Source organism: Zingiber officinale, chromosome 10A (assembly GCF_018446385.1).
Source record: "Zingiber officinale cultivar Zhangliang chromosome 10A, Zo_v1.1, whole genome shotgun sequence".
Taxonomy (NCBI): Eukaryota; Viridiplantae; Streptophyta; class Magnoliopsida; order Zingiberales; family Zingiberaceae; genus Zingiber; species Zingiber officinale.
Window position 1 is genome coordinate 3,452,539 of NC_056004.1, and position 19,229 is coordinate 3,471,767.

General features: G+C 39.0%; 2 protein-coding genes across 6 annotated transcripts; both read left to right on the forward strand.

The window, feature by feature from the left end:
• The first annotated feature begins 184 nt into the window (after positions 1-184).
• On the forward strand, positions 185-4,246 carry LOC122026413 (ETHYLENE INSENSITIVE 3-like 3 protein). 3 transcript variants are annotated; one of them, XM_042585151.1, is made up of 5 exons: positions 185-372; positions 451-618; positions 1,148-3,097; positions 3,599-3,728; positions 3,810-4,246. In XM_042585151.1, exon 3 carries the CDS (start codon positions 1,160-1,162, stop codon positions 2,909-2,911), a length of 1,752 nt encoding a protein of 583 aa, XP_042441085.1. In that variant the 5' UTR covers positions 185-372; positions 451-618; positions 1,148-1,159; the 3' UTR covers positions 2,912-3,097; positions 3,599-3,728; positions 3,810-4,246. The 3 variants fall into 3 exon arrangements, with proteins under 3 accessions (XP_042441085.1, XP_042441083.1, XP_042441084.1); XM_042585149.1 differs by having other exon boundaries at positions 1,148-2,996; XM_042585150.1 differs by having other exon boundaries at positions 1,148-2,996; positions 3,825-4,246.
• A 2,899-nt stretch (positions 4,247-7,145) lies between these two features.
• On the forward strand, positions 7,146-11,969 carry LOC122026098 (bZIP transcription factor TGA10-like). Of its 3 annotated transcripts, none has more exons than XM_042584735.1 (11): positions 7,146-7,429; positions 7,669-7,781; positions 8,393-8,445; positions 8,569-8,691; positions 8,795-8,845; positions 8,935-8,994; positions 9,116-9,193; positions 9,491-9,563; positions 9,649-9,917; positions 10,545-10,784; positions 11,291-11,969. In XM_042584735.1, exons 1-11 carry the CDS (start codon positions 7,311-7,313, stop codon positions 11,438-11,440), a joined length of 1,329 nt encoding a protein of 442 aa, XP_042440669.1. In that variant the 5' UTR covers positions 7,146-7,310; the 3' UTR covers positions 11,441-11,969. The 3 variants fall into 3 exon arrangements, with proteins under 3 accessions (XP_042440669.1, XP_042440668.1, XP_042440667.1); XM_042584734.1 differs by having other exon boundaries at positions 8,798-8,845; positions 9,646-9,917; positions 11,291-11,968; XM_042584733.1 differs by having other exon boundaries at positions 9,646-9,917; positions 11,291-11,917.
• The last annotated feature ends 7,260 nt before the right edge of the window (positions 11,970-19,229 follow it).

A 19,229-nucleotide genomic window follows, 5' to 3' on the forward strand; every position in this document is an offset into this window, starting at 1 on the left:
TCTCAGTTTGCTAAGTATGTCGTTATTATGCTGTGTGTGATTCGTAAGCGCTACAGCCTTACCGCATGATGCCCCTCTTTTCCACCAATAAAAGGACCGGTAAGTTAAGGGTGAAATTCAAGATTCTGCTGAGTGGGATCCAAATCCAATGAAATTGTTGAACCAGGGGTACAATTGGTTGCACCAAATCCAATTAGATCCTACCCACTTACCCTCGTTCATTCGGGTTTCCACCCTACAAATCCAAGCCTCGTCGTCGCCGGCCTTTCCTCTTGTAACCATCTATGACCTTAAAAGGAGGACGAGGACGAGGACGAGGACGAGGACGACGATGACGAAGCGGCGTCAAACTCTAATTCCCAGACCGAAACGGTTTGATCGGTGATCATTTCAAAAAAAAAAAAAATCAATTTTTATGTATAATCTTCTCTGGACTGGATTGTTGAGCAGGTGATTTGAGTTCCAGGGAAATGATTGATCGAGATAACAAGGGGTGGTTTTGCTAATCCGAGAGGAAAGCTTGGGGTTTTCGTTTTTACAGCAGAGCAAATGATTCCTCTTGGTTAGGCGCGTGAGGTGGGAAAATTCATAGGTTTTCACTAGAGAGAAATCTAAAAGGTATTGCTTTGCTTCGATCTTTGCGATTCATTGGGGTGTGATTAAATCGGTGAATCAATGTTTGTTGAGATATTGTTCTCACTGGCTGGGGATTGGGTGGGATCTGGGAGCCTTGAAAAGATAGCTTTTCAACGGAATTCAGATTCTACTCAATGGAAAGAGGGTTTGTGGGGATCATGATGAGTCCTTTGATCGATCTGGATTGGCCGCTTGGTGATTGTTTTGCTTTGGCTGTCATTTGACATGCATAAGTTTGTTTATCTATTATTCATAATTGTTGTAAATTGATTTTGAGGGGTTTACAAGGACTCTAATAGATGAACATGTGCTTTTCATTGTTTGTTTATGCAAACCTCTACTCTCTTTTTTTTCTTCTCATTTTTGTCGGGATAAATCATGGTCTTTTGTCAAATACACAAAACAAGATTATTATGTTGCCTTCATTTTCCAAGTACTTAAATCTTCTTAGTACTAGTGAGAGAATCAAAGACAATTTAGGAGTGGATAAAAAGCAATTTTTTGTCTACAGGTCGCGTATATTATGGATCATCTGGCAATAGTAGCACAGGACTTAGTAGGCGATGCTTCAGATTTTGAAGTGGATGGTGTCCAGTGCGACAATCTCAATGAGAATGATGTTAGTGATGAAGAGATTGAAGCAGAAGAGTTGGCAAGAAGAATGTGGAAAGATAAAATTAAACTACAGAGAATTAAGGAACGAGAAAAGCTTTTTGCTCAGCAGACAACTTCTGGGGAGTCTAAGCCAAAGCATATATCTAACCAGGCTCTGAGAAAGAAAATGGCGAGAGCGCAAGATGGCATTCTCAAGTACATGTTGAAGTTGATGGAAGTGTGTAATGTCCGTGGATTTGTCTATGGAATCATTCCTGAGAAGGGTAAGCCTGTAAGTGGTGCTTCAGACAACATAAGAGCATGGTGGAAGGAAAAGGTGAAGTTTGATAAGAATGGGCCTGCTGCCATAGCCAAATATCAGGCTGAAAACTTTGCAGCCGCACAGAAATTTGGGGGCAAAAATCACCAAAGTCTGATGGATCTACAAGATGCCACACTGGGATCTCTTCTATCCTCATTGATGCAACATTGTGATCCTCCGCAACGCAAATACCCCTTGGAGAAGGGTGTTCCGCCGCCTTGGTGGCCCTCTGGCAATGAAGACTGGTGGGTAGGTTTGGGCTTATCTGAGGGTCAAGCCCCCCCATACAAAAAGCCACATGATCTGAAGAAAATATGGAAGGCTGGGGTACTAACAGGTGTGATAAAACACATGTCTCCTAATATTGGAAAGATCAAAACACATGTGAGAAAGTCAAAATGCTTGCAGGATAAGATGAGTGCCAAAGAGAGCACCATCTGGTTAGGAGTTCTGGATAAAGAAGAATTGTTGGTCAATCATCTCAGCAGTGATAACGGTTTGTCAGATGTAACTCAAAATAGTGGCCCTGGAGATCGGAGGGAGGTGACAAACAGTTTTAGTGATGAATTCGATGTTGATAATCTGGAAGATGTTCATGGATTTACTTCATCCAAAGATGATGGAATTGACAATGTAACACATATTTCGAGGGAAGTTAGTCCAACTGAAATGCCTCATCAACTTCATCAAGGCAAGGAGCAAGCTATTGAACGGCCAAAGAGAAAAAGACAAAGCAAAGCTGTTGCAGCTACTGGCAAGAAAATGCTCCTAACTTTGAATGAGCAAAGATCTGGTGATATGGGAAATCACATTCCAAACACGAATAGCACAAACATGATGCCAGTGGCTCATCATGCACAAAATATGCAACTGGAGGCTTGTGTCGATACAAGTTCAATGCATCAAGAGGAAGTTCCCCAAAGCCGATATCTTATTGCAGAGCCTGGGATTTGCAATTTTATGTGCAACCCTCCACGTAATATTTGTGCAGAAAACATGTACATTGGTGGGCAGCCACTCCTGTACCCTGATGTTGGCAATAATGTACCGCACAATGCTCTTGCAATTGATATTGGGTCCAACTGTGAGCAGCAGAAACTAATGGGGACTGATAGAAACATTAATCCTGTTGAGAATTATTCTTATGAGAATGTGACGACACCAAATCTCAATCAGCATATGATCAACAGGGGCAGGCCTCTATTCCTAGATGAACAGTTGTGCATAAGACCAGATGCTTTTGCTTCACCATTAGATTTTAGTGGGCTCAATAGTCCAAGCCTGATCGATTTTGGAGACATATTGCAGGATGCAGATTTGTGGAAAGACGATGAACTATTGCCATATTTGGGAACATAAGTACTTCTCTTTATGCAATTTGGCATTTCATAAGCAGTTTTTCCTGATGCATTTTCTCCACTTCTCCAAAAACTTCTTTTACAGGGTAAGCTTGCAACATCTCTTCGCAGTTCTGGGCCTATCCATCTTGTGTGCCTAGGAAGAATAATGTGCACTAGCTGACTATAAATATGGCATTCTATCTTGGTTGGTCCACACCACCTTGATGTTTATATCATCAGTTGTGCCTATTGTCTAAACTATTATGATACTAATTTTGAATTACTGGAACGCTAGGAGCATTTGAATGTTAGATCTATTCTTTTCCTTCGTATATATTTGTCCCTGTGATTTTTATTCCTTGTTTTTTGTTTCAAAGTACTAAAATTAAAACCTGTCTTACTCTCCCTCCCAAAATTTCTTGCACAATGCTATGACAATTGCTGTTCAAGAATTGACAAAAAGAAATAGAAAGTTGGAAAATTTATAGTGAACATGTTTCAATTAAGTCTAGTCTTATGAAAAATTATTAGCTCTAGAAATTTAAGATCGCGTGTTAATTGTTCTTCGCAATAGTTTGAAGATTCAAGTATCAATGCGAGACATCAGATGGTATTGTTGAAGACGAGCATGAAAACTTGGATAGTAACTTGCCTTTTTGAGTGGTACTTGTTTATAAGCATTTCATTTCTTTATCTTCCTTGATAGGTACAAGGTTCAGATTCAGTTATAACAGCCTGGGAAACAGAAACACAACCAGGCTGGATTTGTCACCTTTCTCAACCTTTGGCATAGACCAGGTAGTTCTCAAGAGAAGATAACGTAGCTGTTAAAGCAGGTGATATGTGGTCTCTTTTGCTGCAGTGCTTCCCTCTTGTTTTTCACGTATTATATTTTAATCCTGGAGCTGCTAAAGCAGGTGTTTTTCATGTAGCTGAACAATGTACAGATCATATTGATCGCCCGCATGACCATCTCAATCAATCATGGCCACATTGGCATGTCAATTTACTGAAATGCATTGAAAGAAATTTCCTTGTTTCTGGCTTGGCTCTGCAAATTCTATTCAGGGACATAAGAGATTGATTGAAGTCAGTGCTGTATCAAGTCTTGACCTAGAATATCTTGCTAGAGAAGTGACAATAAATGAAGCATAGGTCTAAGCCGATGGTATTTAGCCGGCGATAATTCGCGTATTGTTGGTTTCAGATGCTTGTTAGTATAGTTTCTGATTGACTTGGTTTCCGACAAGACTTATTTTGGTATGTTTCCCTTCCTTTTTAGTTCATTGTAATCCCAAGTATGCTGAAAATAATCAGAATGTGGTTGGTCCTTTGCTTCCAGGCATCTTCATAACTTTGACTGGCTTCTGCATTGTTTCTTACTATAAATAAATTATAGCACTTGACATCTATTATAACTAAATTAGAGTACATATATAACTAAACTATGATTGTTAACTTTAACTATTATGTCAATATATAACAAAATTAAATATTGATATTTAATTAAATTATGATACCTATTCTAAGTCACACTTAGGCACAACAATCCAACTGTGGCGGCTATGAATTTAAACTATAACATGCATTAGAACCAAATGGTAACTAAGGGTGTAATCGAACTATATCGAACTGAATAATAAGGGGTTCGTAATAAAATTAAATAGTTTATATGGACGGCTCGAGCTTGATTTTAAAATAACTTATTTAAAAGTCAAAATGTTTAGTTGAAGCTCGATTTAAAAATATCTTATTTAAAAATTAAACTAGTTTAATTTAAGCTCTTTTAATATATAAATATGTTGGTGAACTTACGAATCAAATATTGTTAAATTTAATCTCGATCTGATAATATTTTTAAGTTCTACCTCAGCTCGTTAATTTAATCGAATAAACTTAATGATTTTTTTTAACCAAGACTCGATTAGCTCGTGAGCAGCTTAACTCGTTTAAGCTCGTATTGGTAACCATCTAAAAATTGAACGACAATATATATATTCGGGTTTGATACTCTGTACATCCTTATTCTACACACTCTTGGACGACTCTCACATGTCCGGGCACTCGGATGCCGGCCCGGGCACCCTGACTCATTTTTTTGAGTCAGAGCGCCCAAGCGGGTATTTAGACCTGTAAGAGGTGCTTAGAAGTATGTAGGATAAAGATATGTGTCTATCTTTATGGAATGGTCCGCGACAAGTTAGTTAAAGCACCTGTAAATAATTCAGGTGTCTCAATTCTTTTTTATTTTTATTTTTAAATTTTTTTGATTGATCCAAACACTTTAATTCTTCTTTTCTTTTTTATTTTAAAAATAAAAATCCTTTAAATTTTAAATCAAAACCTTCTAAATACATTTATTATATCCCATGAGCATCTGAAATTTTTTATCTTGAATACTATAATTAACTCAAAAGGAAAATCTGAAATTTTTTATCTTGAATACTATAATTAACTCAAAAGGAAATCCTGCAAAGAAAATTTTATTAACTTAAGTTTATTATAATCCAACCCTTAAATCTTAAAATTTTAAATTCTAAAAACATATAATATCCCTATGAATATCTGAAAATTTTAATTTTAAATATTATAACCCAAAAAGAAAATTTAAACCTTAGAGAGAAAATTTTATTAAGTCAGACTCATTATAATCCAACTTCTAAATTTTAAAATTTGAAATCCTAAATACATATAATATATCCTAAAATAAAAAAATAAATAAAAACAAAATACTAAAAAAATCCAGACGCTTGGAGCAGTTTGTACACGGATGGCTGGATCAATTTCAGAAGCGCTGAGTGCCGACGAATCCATAGGATAATATCTATATATATATGGAAACTATTGTTACGCACAAGTCAGATTGTATGGAGGTCTCTTTTCACTAGATGCCACTTGTATTAGTCAATGTGTGGTTTTAGAATTTTGTAAAATTGAGAGGAAAAAAGGCATTGGTTAATTATGTTTTTATATTTTTAAATTTATTAAAGGTGAATAGTCGAACAATTAGACTCCTCTAATTTATTTGGGAGGTCAACTCTAAGCTTTGCGTGGTCAAGGTTGCTTATAAATAGTTTATCTTTATTTCACATTGTTTGATTGCTTGATCAAATGCACAAAATAACAAATTAAAAATAAAATAAAATTGTGTCGAATAAATTAAGCCCACTTACACATTTCCAAATAGTAATAGTTATCCCGGGTAAGAAGTGATTTTTAGTTATGATATATATTATAGATTTTTTTTTTTCTAGTGAGAAGATATTGATTATTTGGATGTGTCTTTATTAGTACTTTCTGACTTATTTTGATGGTCGATAAAAATTTTTATAGAAGATTGGTCATGTTATTTTGATGGCCGATAAAAAATTTTATAAGAGAATGATCATCTCCCAAATTAATCGATTTGAAATGATCCTAGATTAAAAAAAATATATAGTAATAATCAAATGAGAAATACCATCGACTTTTCATCTTTGAAAAAAAACAGAGAATATACAACCAAAGAAATGGGCCTCCTTTATTTTGTTATTAAAAATATAGCATGCAAATGAATGATGATAGCATGATACAAGATATTAAACTGAAATATAGATAGATTGTCATCCTATTTCATGCAAGCATCACCAACTAAGCAAATAAAATTATCTTTTGAATAATTATAGAGCTGAAATTATATGTCAAACTCATCAATGTTGAATAGTTGAATTGGTCGGGATGTAATTTAGTCTAACAAAGATAAAAACAATAAATTCTATTTCATAATTTAGACAATTTCAAATGTCCAATTCTTATGGTCTTGGTTTTAAGTGGTCAAACTCATCCATGTTAAACTGGTCGGATATATGCAAGGGTATATTGCTCAAATAAAGTTATGATACTTAATTATATTTTATAATTTAGAAAATTTCAATTGGTCACTTATTATTATTTATTTATTAAAATCAGTTTGATAATTTTGGATAGCATTTTCCATTTCATTTAAGCAAAATTGTAATTTCCCTGTAGTTAATAATGGTGAAAAAAAAAAAATTAAATTCGTCCAAAAATATATTGAAAGGGCAAAATTGTCAGTCACGGGTGAAACCATTCCAGCGGCATTCAGCTCACCGCATGGGAAGCGGTATCCACCACGCCAGGTAGCTTTCAAGCGTCCGACGTCGCTGTTTCTTGCCCCCTTTTGCCGGTTCTGTTATTGCGGTTACCTAACCGGCCCACCTATTCTCCTCCTCCTCCTCGCTTCTTGTCGCACTCTGTAAACGTTAGAAGGAGCCGTCGTCGCAGTAAAAGTAGAGGAGAAAGAGCGTTGGTGGAGGCGTTTGGAGAGCGGAGAGGTGGCGAGTGAGTAGAGTGCGAGATCGATCGCGCCATTCATGGCTTGGTTAGATCGGCTATAAGGTCGAGTAGAGCTAGTTCCGATGATGGAAAACGACGGCGGCTCCGGCCATGCTCAGCATCAGCAGCAGCATCAAATCTCCTTAGCCATGCTACATCCTTCTCTTTCTTCCACCGCTCAGATGCAAGCGAGTTTCAATATGTAATCGATGCTCGTGTTGTTGCACATCTAAATCCTCCTCTCCTTTTTTTTCCTTCTTGATTAAAATGAATTCCTTTTCATGTTGGTTGGTTAGATAAAAGTAGATGTCAATATTAGAATTAAGTACAAGTTTTCGTGTGAAGGAAATCGAAGTTTATATGCTTTCTTCATTTGCTCTTAATCAATCTCATGTTTTGCTTTTTGGAAAGTTCATTTTAATTTGCTCCGTTATAATACAGGAGGGAAAGCAAGCTAGAGATCGGATCTTATGATCTAGGAGAGTTGGATCAAGCTTTATTCATGTATTTGGATGGTCAGCAGGATAACCAAACATCAGCTCAAGAACACAGACGTGAGTCTTACAAATTGATTTAGTTAATTGTATAGTATGATAGTTAATTATCTGAAATATCCATATCGGACTGGAAGAATTAGAGATTCTTTACTGGAGTTTTCTGGGGCGATGAGAATCATAGTTAGCAGATCATGTTGTACTTTTTTTGACCATATTTTGGCCGATAGGAGTTGAAATCTGACAAAGTAATATTCTGAAATCGAGTCCATGATGAAAACTTGATTTTCTACACTTTTCTTTTTGGAAAAAAAAATCTTAACTTCTTTGTATTTGGTTGTCGACTGTGACTTGTAACCAACTACTATGATTACGTTGAAATTTTTTGTACTGGATGGCCTGGAAAACAAGTACTTTTTTCACTTTCTTTTTTCTTGTGTTTCGATTTCATTTCTTCCCGGGCAGAGTCAAGCTTGGCCGATGGCTCATTGCGCTCTTGCTTTCTCTCTCTTCTCTGTGAAAATTTGCTTTTTTATGTAATGAGCATGTCTGCGAAATCAAAAGGGTATGCCCTTTAATTCCTTAAGAAGAGTTGTTTAGTCTTCTACTGTGTGGTGGTTTTATGCTGCACCTTCAGGGAATTTAATGCTTGCAGAGGCTCTTGTTTGCAGAGACTCTCGACATTTTTCCTTCTCAGCCCATGCATGTGGAACCGACGATAAAGGTACTGGGACTACCAACTCAAGGGATCTGGATGCTCTTCATCCGTTTTTGTTGCTCTTATTTTATTCTTGGGTGGTTGCTGTGACTTGTACGGGAGTAGCTTATTCATCTACTATCCTTGTAGGATGGAATAAGCTTGACCTTTTCTGCAAGCAGTGGTTCTAAGAACTCCTCGGAGAAAGCCATGGAATTCAGCAACGTTAAAAGAGATCCCCCGGAAAAGGAAGGCAAAGCACAACTCGTTAAAGTGAATCTCTCTTTCTCCCTTTACACACATACATACCATGTTTTTAATAATTTATCAATCTAATGCTAGTAATTAATTACTTGTACATGGACTGCATGTTTAGAAGGAAGGGAAAAGAAAGGGAATTGAAGGTCCCAAGTCATCAGACCCTAAGGTGAATTTATCTACATTTTTATTTTTCTCAGGAAAAAAAAATAGAAACTTTGTATGATCTAATAATGTGTTTGATTTATTTGCGGGCAGATACTGAGAAGGCTTGCTCAGAATAGAGAGGCAGCCAGGAAGAGCCGACTTAGGAAGAAGGTGCGTAACAAGGCATTTATATATCTATATATGAAGCAATTAAAAGGATAACTAACTATTCATTGACAGAAGTCTATCTAGTTCATGCAATTTAATATATAATTCTCTATCACTTTTACAGGCTTACATTCAACAACTAGAGACAAGTAGAATTAAGCTCACTCAGCTTGAACATGAGCTTCACAGAACAAGAGCACAGGTAGCAGTTACTCTTGTATACACGAGCCAATAAATTAAAATTACAATGATGGGATCTTTATGGCCGGCGTTTTTCGTGAAAATCTTTTTCACACAGCTATTGGATAGGAGCCGAATGGATCTCTTGGTGCTGTTAGTTGATTAATGGCTCCTTATGATTTTCCTTAAATTTGTTCCGATCCAATGCTGTGAAAGATGTGTTGCACCGTAAAGGCTCCTTCATAATTTTCTTCTGCATGAACTACGCAAGCATTTGTGTGAAGTCTATAATTCATATGTAATTAGTTAATGTATGCAGGGTTTATTACTTGGTGGTGGAGGTATTCTTGGGCATCAAGGCAATCCCACCGGTCTTAATGGGTTAATCTCAGGTACTGTGCAATACTGTCATTAATCATATATGTTATTAATTTAGATATATATAATTATTAATTAGCCTGCTTTTTTATGTAGAAGAGGCCATGTTTGATATGGAGTACACGAAGTGGCTTGAGGAGCACCATCGACTAACATGCGAGCTCCGAGCGGCGGTTCAGGAGCATTTGCAGGAGAACGAGCTGCTGATGTATGTGGAGAGCTGCATGGCGCATTACGATCAGATGCTGCACCTCAAGAACATGGTGATCAAGTCGGACGTCTTCCACCTCATCTCCGGCATGTGGATGACCCCCGCCGAGCGTTGCTTCATGTGGATGGGCGGCTTCCGCCCCTCCGAGCTCATCAAGGTCCTCTTCGTTAATTCTTAGCTTGATGCTTCGGACGAACCTGGCTTAATTAAACACAGAAGTAACTATACTGGCTGGCTAGCAATATCACTTTGATGATCCCTCAACCACTCTGAACTAATTCCAACCTAACAAAAATAAAACACTTGAAATATAATAATATAAAGTTGTTCAAATAGATAGTGGTCATTAATTGTTTAACGAAGCTAGCAAAAGGTACACATAACATGCATTTATTTTTAACTGATGCGATCACCTAGCTAATTGTTTAGGTTATGTACAATTAATTAAATTATTAATCTCTAGCCATTGACTGTTAGTTTATCAATTTTTCGAGTGAACTACTTTACTTGGTGGGGGATCATAATTTCAAGAACGTTAGAGCTAGCGAGAGTCTCATTTCAATTCAGCAAGGATATATGTCTTGAAAGGATTACTTTTCTATAAACATTCTTGATTGATTGATTAGTTTATAGTAACTCTGGAGGTTGATACAGTGACGAATTACACCTAATAATTAATCTCGTGTTCTTTAACATTCACCCTTTTCATATGAAAAATTAACGGCCTAAGAATCAGGAAATTGATGGTTGTAACTTTACAACTCATATTCAAATGCTTGTTTAGATTCTCTTGAGCCATATCGACCCATTGACGGAGCAGCAGATACTGTCAGTGTGTGGCGTGCAGCAGTCGATGCAGGAGGCAGAGGAAGCATTGAGTCAAGGCCTTGAAGCCCTTAATCAATCTCTCTCGGAAACCATCACCTCCGACGCATTCAACTGCCCTTCCGACATGGCTAATTACATGACCCACATGGCCATCGCCATGAACAAGCTCACCACTTTAGAAGGCTTCGTTCGACAAGTAAGCTAATTGTGATCTACCATTAATATTTTTGTTTACACATTAAGCATCAGATTAATAATGAACACATAATTCAGAAAACTAATCAAGCTAGGGCACTTATTATCAGCAACCGTTTGTTCCAGCTGATTATCAATGTTAAACAATTTTAGTTTGTTATGCATGGATATTCAAGTTATCAATTATGAACTAGTTTGTTGATCAGATGACACATTAGGAAAATAATACTAGTGAGGTAGTTCACCAGCAGCAATTCTTACTATATTGTAATTGACCAAAAAGAGGGAAGTTTCATAAACAATTTTGTGGTCCAAAGTAGCCAATTCTGTCAATGCATTAGTCAACAAAATCCAATTACAAGTTTGAACATTCATGATTCTTTCCACAAAGTCCAGATTTTCATGTTTGTAACTTAATTAGTCAAGCACATGATCTTACTAAGAAATAGATCCTCAATAGCTGATTAGCCATTAAACCTTGGCATGATCAGTGAATGTTTTGTGCAGGCAGATAGCTTGAGACAGCAGACACTTCACCGTCTTCACCAAATCTTGACGACGAGGCAGATGGCCCGATGCTTGTTAGCCATGGCTGAATATTTTCATCGGCTTCGTGCACTCAGCTCACTTTGGCTTGCACGACCGAGGAACGACTAATTGCAATGGATCATGATTAGCATGCATCGGCCAGCTGATTAAAAGGTTTAACCTTAGCTAGCAAGCTAGTTGTTTGTCCAAGACCGCAGTTAATGTATTCTATATATGGTCACAAACGAGCAAGAAAAGAAGAGAGAGCAAATGCACTGCCCATTTGAATCCTATTCAGAGGGATGTATAGATGTACGATCACTGAATGAAGTTATACACTGGGGAAAATGTTTCACATCCTCTTAACCTCTACAGTCTTGTCTCTAATATACTTGGAAGATCATGGTATGCCCCTTCCAAATTTTGATGCTTGCTCTTTTATTGCTTTCCCAATTAAAGATAGGGTAGGTTGCCTATCAATGGCGTAGTCAGGATCTTTATCTGTCCTGGACTAAATAACTAGAAGCGGTTTGACTCACCACTGATTGTCTTATTATTGGAGAATACAAGAAGTCAGTTACTTATGCTGGAGAACAATGCAATTGGTAGTCATCAACATTTGAAGGGTCGCACTATGCTCAATATATTAACCCTGAACCCTAAAATTGCTAGGTTGCATTGGGCGTATTAACCTAAAAATAGTTGGGCTGCATTGGGTTGGAGCACAATGCAGCCCAGCACTGCTACGCCAGTGTTGCCTGTGTTGGAGCACCTTCTAGTATATCTTGGCAATCTCGTTCTTGCAAATAGACAGTAATGATGTGTGTAAATTATGTCTATTTTTAAACATCATTTAGCATATATCTTGTTATATTTCATGAGCATGATTTACATTCACATATCATATTCTGTGTGATTTTGTTAATTTTACTTTTTTAATTCGGAGAACTACTCTTCACTTGTTTTCATTAATAAGACGTGTTTTTGAAGCAAAATGGAGCATAAATCTCTTAGAACTAAAGTTGGAGCAAGGCGCACGCTATGATCGTGTACCATGACACAAGCATGCTCCTACGACTAAGAAAAATGGAAAATGGAATGGAAAAAGGCTCAACATGAACTAACCATACCTCATTATCGAGCCTCATCATCGAGCCGAACACACGAAGCATATAAGAAGAAAAAGGCTTTCGAAAGACTTTCAAAAGGGAATTATTTATAAAGAAACAAGCTTTGACTGTGTCCCGTGACATGACCGTGTTCCTCAGATGAAATCAAGATCAAAATGATACTAAAACGAAGTCAAAATCCTTCCACATAGCCAGACCATGCTAAAAAGTATGATCGTATGAGATAGCATATCCAAAACTAATCACGGCACGGTCGTGTTGAATTCTGGACTACATTGTGGATCAAAAATAAAATAGCTATAACTTTCGATTCGGTTGGAGTTATGGGTCATGCGATCTATCAAAATTTAGATAATTTCAAGATTTACAACTTTACTTTAAGTTACAACCCAAGAAAATTGTATCTAAGGAGTGAAAAATTAGTTTTGGCAAAGCCCCACAAATGGGGTAGATCTAGAAACTTCGGGGGAGGTGGAAAGTTTGGGGGATGAATAAAAGGATCAGGCAAATCCTTGCTTGACTCATTTTGGACCAAGAGGCTCCACCCCCTTTCTTGGGAGAGAGTTTTCTCCTTTAGGGGAAATCTTAGAGCAGCTATCTTCATCCATCTCGGCAATCTATTTACCTATAGAGTGAGGATTTCATCCGAGAAAACTATCAATGTATTGATAAACATTCTCTCCTCTTTATTTCATGTATTGAGTTGTAGATTGCTATTCTTCTTTGTCTATTGGGTGTATTTCCTTTGCTATGGAGTAGATTCTTTGAATTTTAGGATACAGGTAATAACTATGATGTAATGTTAATGTATGAACTATGTAATTAGTCATTTCCTTGTTTTATGATATATTTATGTTTTGTTCTTATTTGATTAAATGTGTGTGCATGTGAATGTGATGGATTGTGGTAGATTAGTCACCTTATAGAGGAGAAGCTCTAGATTTATGACCATAGGACCCTGTGAAAGAGGGTATCCCATTAAGCGAACTTTCTAGAGTGATCCTTTTTAAAGGAGGTCAATTCACTTTAAGGGGATTAATAATTAAGGTTAATGAGATTTCTCAAATTTAATGTTAGAAAGTGACTTATGTAATTTAGATGGTATGGACAAGGAGCCCACATATGACAGAGATTATCCCTTTAACCAAACTTTCTAGTGTTACCTCTTTACTTAATAACATTGAAATTGGTTTAAACATGCTAATTAGAGTTTAATAGGGGCTTCCCAATTTAATATTAGGAAGTGAATTAGTAATTTATATCGAATGACGGGGGGCCCTCATGTGACAAGGGGGGTATCCCTTTAATTAAACTTTCTAGCATTACCTCTGTAACGACCCGCCTTCTACTGACTTGACTGTAAGGGCGATCGCTACAGTTATGCTGTGCTAAACTATTCCCTGACCTTCACTAAAATTAGATGCGGAAGCTGTACTGATTAAAATTTTGCTAAACTGTTAACATTTCTTGATGCTACATGTACTAAGGAATGTAATCTAAGTATACCTAACATATACTACATCCCCTATGGTCAAGGAACTGAAATATATGTTTCCCAGCTGTTATCAGACCTCCCAATCGATCAGCTGATCGATTGGAATAGTCGGATCGATCCATGAATCGATCCAGACGGCTACTGTATGCGGGACATAAGTTGGATCGATCCAGCACGCTACTGTGCTCGGGGCAATAATTTGGATCGATCGGCTGATCGATCTAGGCTGGTCAATCGAGTGATCGATCCCAGAGTTCTCTGTTCGCGACGGAAATGGCTGGATCGATCAGCTGATCGATCCAGAGGCCTACTATTCGCGGAACAGATTGCCCAATCGATCAGCTGATCGATTGGGAACCCTCGAATCGATCAGCTGATCGATTCGAGTTACTGATTTCGTGCCAAATGTCTGATTTCAGCACTGTTTCGTGCTTCAACCACATTTCCAGTTCTAAGATGGCTAGGAAACACTCTAACGATGACAACTAACATTCTAACATCATATATTTAACATTCTAAGCACAATCTAAAGCATGGTTCGTTAGCTCATGACATTTAACATGCTAAAACAAAGAGTAATAGAAATACTAAAGTTCATATGCTTAATTGAAATTGCTGGATCCCTAGGATCTTTATTCCATGTTTCATCCACACACATCCTCATCAGTGCATTGACCTCCAGCCTCCGCTAGTCCATCTTTCCTTTACCTTTATCTGCAGTATAAGGAAAAATAGAATCTGTAAGCTTAAAGCTTAGTAAGAAACCATCTACCTCACAAAAACATGCAACGATGCAAATATGATTTTAAATCATGTTGTTTAAAACATATGCTGGATATACTGAATAAACTGAGCTTGGCATGACATATAAGCATACAATCATGGCATCGAACTAAACATAGAGTTATCATGCATATTCACAGGGAAAAACTAAGCTGGAGCATGATACTGAGCTAAGCTATTACTGATCTGATACTAAAACTGTACTGAATTCATATGACTATTTTATGAACTTTTGAAAACTATATACATAATATGTGAAAATACATAATCATGCTGCTGTTTGGGCCCGACAACTGTACCTGCTGTGCGCGCATCCCTAACTAGACCCGGGTTTACAAGTCCCGAATTTAGTAGAGCTACTAGGTTATCTAAACCTAGGGACCGACTATGGGAGCCCAGCCCAATGGATATCTAATCCAGTACAGTGCCAACTGAAAAGTAAAATACTGAGTATAGCTAAACTGTTCTAAATTGCTGTTTCTAGGTTATCTGAACCTAGAGCTAGGTTGTCTGAACCTAGAGGCGACTGTGGGAGCCTACCCATTGGACCGTAGTCCCATATAAGCTAGAATAAACTGATATACTAATTTAGATGCTTCTAATACATTCAACTGTGCTAATAAAAATGCCTAAGTTGCATTCTTTTCTAAGCTGGTTATTTAATCGAACACCTAGTGTGCTTTAACTCCCCTCTCTATTAGGGAGACTACCTTTAGGCACCCAACAACATCTAAACCTCCAACTGAAGGAGAAAAGACGTGTCCGACCCATCTAAAGGTACTCACTAAATTCCTAAACCTGCGAGGAGGGTTAAATACACCCTATGTGTCGAAAACATGTGCCTATAACTAAACTAATGCACAGAAAATCAAACGGTAGCTATTATACTGCAGGTGAGGGGTTTCTTACCTCCTGTTCGTAATTTCTTACGATTCTATTCGCTAGAATTCCGGTGGAGATGATCTTCTCGACGATCCGCTCGCGTCTTCGCGTTCCTCTCGCGGAGAAGAACCTTTTTCGTGTTGGAGTCGTCGCCAAAAGATGTTCCCTTGACCCTTGGCTTGGTGTGCCGAGAGGAGGGGAAGGGAAGAAGAGGTGGTCGGCGGAACTAGGTTGGGGAGGAGGAAAGGTCACGAACCAAATAGAAAATAAACCAAACCCCACTTAAATTTTCTATTTATATTAAGTGGTAAAGTTCCGCCCAACTCCAACTTAAATAAAATTGTTTCCCTTTCCTTTCAGCACGACCCTGCTGGGTTCAACTGGTTACTAGCATTATCCCTAAGCCCTAGGTCTCAGGTTCAATTCCCGTTAAGGCCATTTTCGTTTTCTAATTATTTTTGCTACTTCCGATTATCGGAAAATTCCGGAAAAATATCTAAAAATTCCAGAAAAATCACGAAATAATTCTAATGCAAGTTTGAGAATTTTCGGCCGTTACAATCCCCCATACCTTATAAAAAGTTCGTCCTCGAACTTAGAACAATTCTGGGTACTTCTGTCTCATGCTGGCTTCTATCTCCCAAGTTGCCTCTTCTGCTGTGTGACTGTGGCAAATGACTTTGACTAATGGTACTTCCTTGTTCCGTAATTTCTTAACTGCTCGGTCTATTATCTGAATAGGCCGACTATCATAGCTGAGGTCCTCGCGGATCTGTACCGACTGGGGCTCAATCACCTGGGTGACATCTGGGGTATGCTTCTTCAGCATAGAGACATGAAATACGTTGTGGACAGCTGACATTTCCTGGGGTAGCTCTAGCTCATATGCTACCTTGCCCACTCTTCTGCTGATAAGGTATGGTCCCACATATCTGGGACTTAGTTTGCCCTTTTTCCCAAAACGCATTACTCCCTTCATGGGAGCCACTCTGAGGAACACTGAATCCCCAACTGAAAACTCTAAGGGTCTGCACCGCGTATCAGCATAGCTCTTCTGGCGGCTCTGAGATGTCTCTATCCTCTAGCGGATCTGCTGTATGGCTGCTGTGGTATCTGCTACCAGATCTGTCTGAAGCTCTAGTTCTTTCTGTTCACCACTCTCATACCAGCAGATTGGAGATCTACACCTCCGCCCATAGAGAGCCTCATAAGGTGCCATACCGATAGTGGCCTGATAGCTATTTTTGTATGCAAATTCTGCTAAGCTCAGATATTTGCACCAACTTCCCTTGAAGTCTAGGGCACATGCTCGGAGCATATCTTCGAGTACCTGGTTTACTCGCTCCGTCTGACCATCTGTCTGAGGATGGAATGCTGTGCTGAACTTTAACTTAGTGCCCAATGCTGACTGTACACACTCCCAGAAGTGTGATGTGAATCTGCTGTCTCTGTCTGAAATGATGGTTCGTGGGACTCCATGAAGTCTGACGATCTCCTGGAGATACAACTGAGCTAGCTTCTCCATGGAGTAGGATATCTTGATAGCTAAGAAGTGGGCTGATTTAGTCAATCTGTCGACTATTACCCAGATGGCGTCAAAACCATTCGTGGTTCTGGGCAGTCCCACTATGAAATCCATAGAGATATCCTCCCACTTCCATTCGGAATCAGATAGGTGCAGAACTCCTCCAGTCGATGTTCGCCTTGATCCTCCGGTGAGGCGAGATGCTAACATATCTGGCGATGTCTCGCTTCATCCGGGCCACCAAAACGTTTCTTCGGTCTTGATACATTTTGGTGGAACCTGGATGCATCGCATAAGGGGTCTTGTGAGCCTCATCTAAAATCTGTCTCCGTAGCTCCTCCTGGAACACAGAGTGCATCACCAAAATACAACACCCGCCTATCGGACACTCTGAATTCTCTACTTTCTTACTAACCCTTGCTTGATTTTCGAATTTCAGGGTCCTGCTCCTGAGCTGGTGAATATCACCAAGCAAGGTAGACTCTAAGGTCATAGTAGAGAGGTGTCCAACGATGAGTTCGAGACCGAGATCCACGATCTCCTTCAGTAGGGGCGGTGACATGGTTGTAGAGATAATAAGGTAGCACTGGATTTTCTGCTAAGTGCGTCGGCTACCTTATTGGCTTTCCCGGATGGTAGAGGATGTCTATGTCGTAGTCTTTGACCATCTCAAGCCACCTGCGCTGTCGCATGTTCAAATCCTTCTGAGTGAAGAAGTACTTCAGACTCTGATGATCTGTATACACTCTGCACTGAGCTCCATATAAGTAATGTCTCCAAATTTTGAGAGCGAACACTACTGCTGCAAGCTCAAGGTCATGAGTAGGGTAATTCTTCTCATAATCCTTGAGTTGTCTGGAGGCATAGGCGATCACCTTGCCGTTTTGCATCAGTACTGCTCCTAGTCCCAACTTAGAGGCATCACTATAGATGTCAAAGCTGCTGGTGTTGTCTGGTAGAGCCAAAATGGGAGCACTGGTCAATCTCCTTTTTAGCTCGCTGAAGCTGTTCTCACTGAAATTTCCTGTTCTTTCTGGTAAGAGCTGTCAGTGGGGAGGCTATACTGGAGAAGTCCTCTACAAACTTTCTGTAATAACCTGCTAATCCCAGAAAGCTTCTGATCTCACTGGCGTTCTTCGGTCTCTTCCAGTTACTTACTGCTTCTATTTTGCTGGGGTCTACCATGACACCATCCTTTGAGATGATGTGACCTAGGAAAGACACCTGATCAAGCCAGAATTCACATTTCGCGAACTTGGCATATAGCTGATTCTGCTAAAGTGTCTGTAGTACTGTCTTCAGGTGCTTTGTATGTTCTTCCTGAGTTCCTGAGTAGATAAGAATGTCATCGATAAACACAATAACAAACTTATCTAAATACTCCCTGAATACTCTGTTCATGAGATCCATGAATGTAGCTGGAGCATTGGTCATGCCAAAGGGCATGACTACGAACTCGTAATGTCCGTATCTGGTCCTAAATGCTGTCTTCGGTATATCACCCTCCTTGACTCTGACTTGGTGATATCCTGATCTGAGGTCAATCTTAGAGAACACTGCTGCTCCCTTTAACTGGTCGAACAGGTCATCTATTCTGGGAAGAGGATACCTGTTCTTGATCGTGACCTGATTCAGTGCCCTGTAGTCTATGCATAGCCGCATGCTTCCATCCTTCTTCTTCACGAACAGTACAGGCGCTCCCCATGGTGAGTGACTAGGGCGTATGAAGCCCTTGTCAAGCAGCTCCTGTAGTTGCTCCTGAAGTTCCTTCAGTTCTGCTGGAGCCATGCGATATGGCGCTTTGGAGATGGGAAGAGCTCTATCTCAAATTCAATCTCTCTGACTGGTGCTAGGCCTGGTAACTCCTCAGGGAAGACTGCTGGGTAGCCACATACAACTCGGACCCCTGCTAGCTGTTGGTCCTTGTCCTGGCTGGTATTGACTACATGTGCTAAGTACCCCGTACATCCCGAATCCATCAACTTCTGTGCCTTCATAGCTGAGAGAAATTTTCTGGCTTTTCTCTTTGGTTCTCCGATGTACTCGAACTGTGCTTCTGCTTCGGGTTACAATACGACTTTCTGTTTACGGCACTCTATGGAA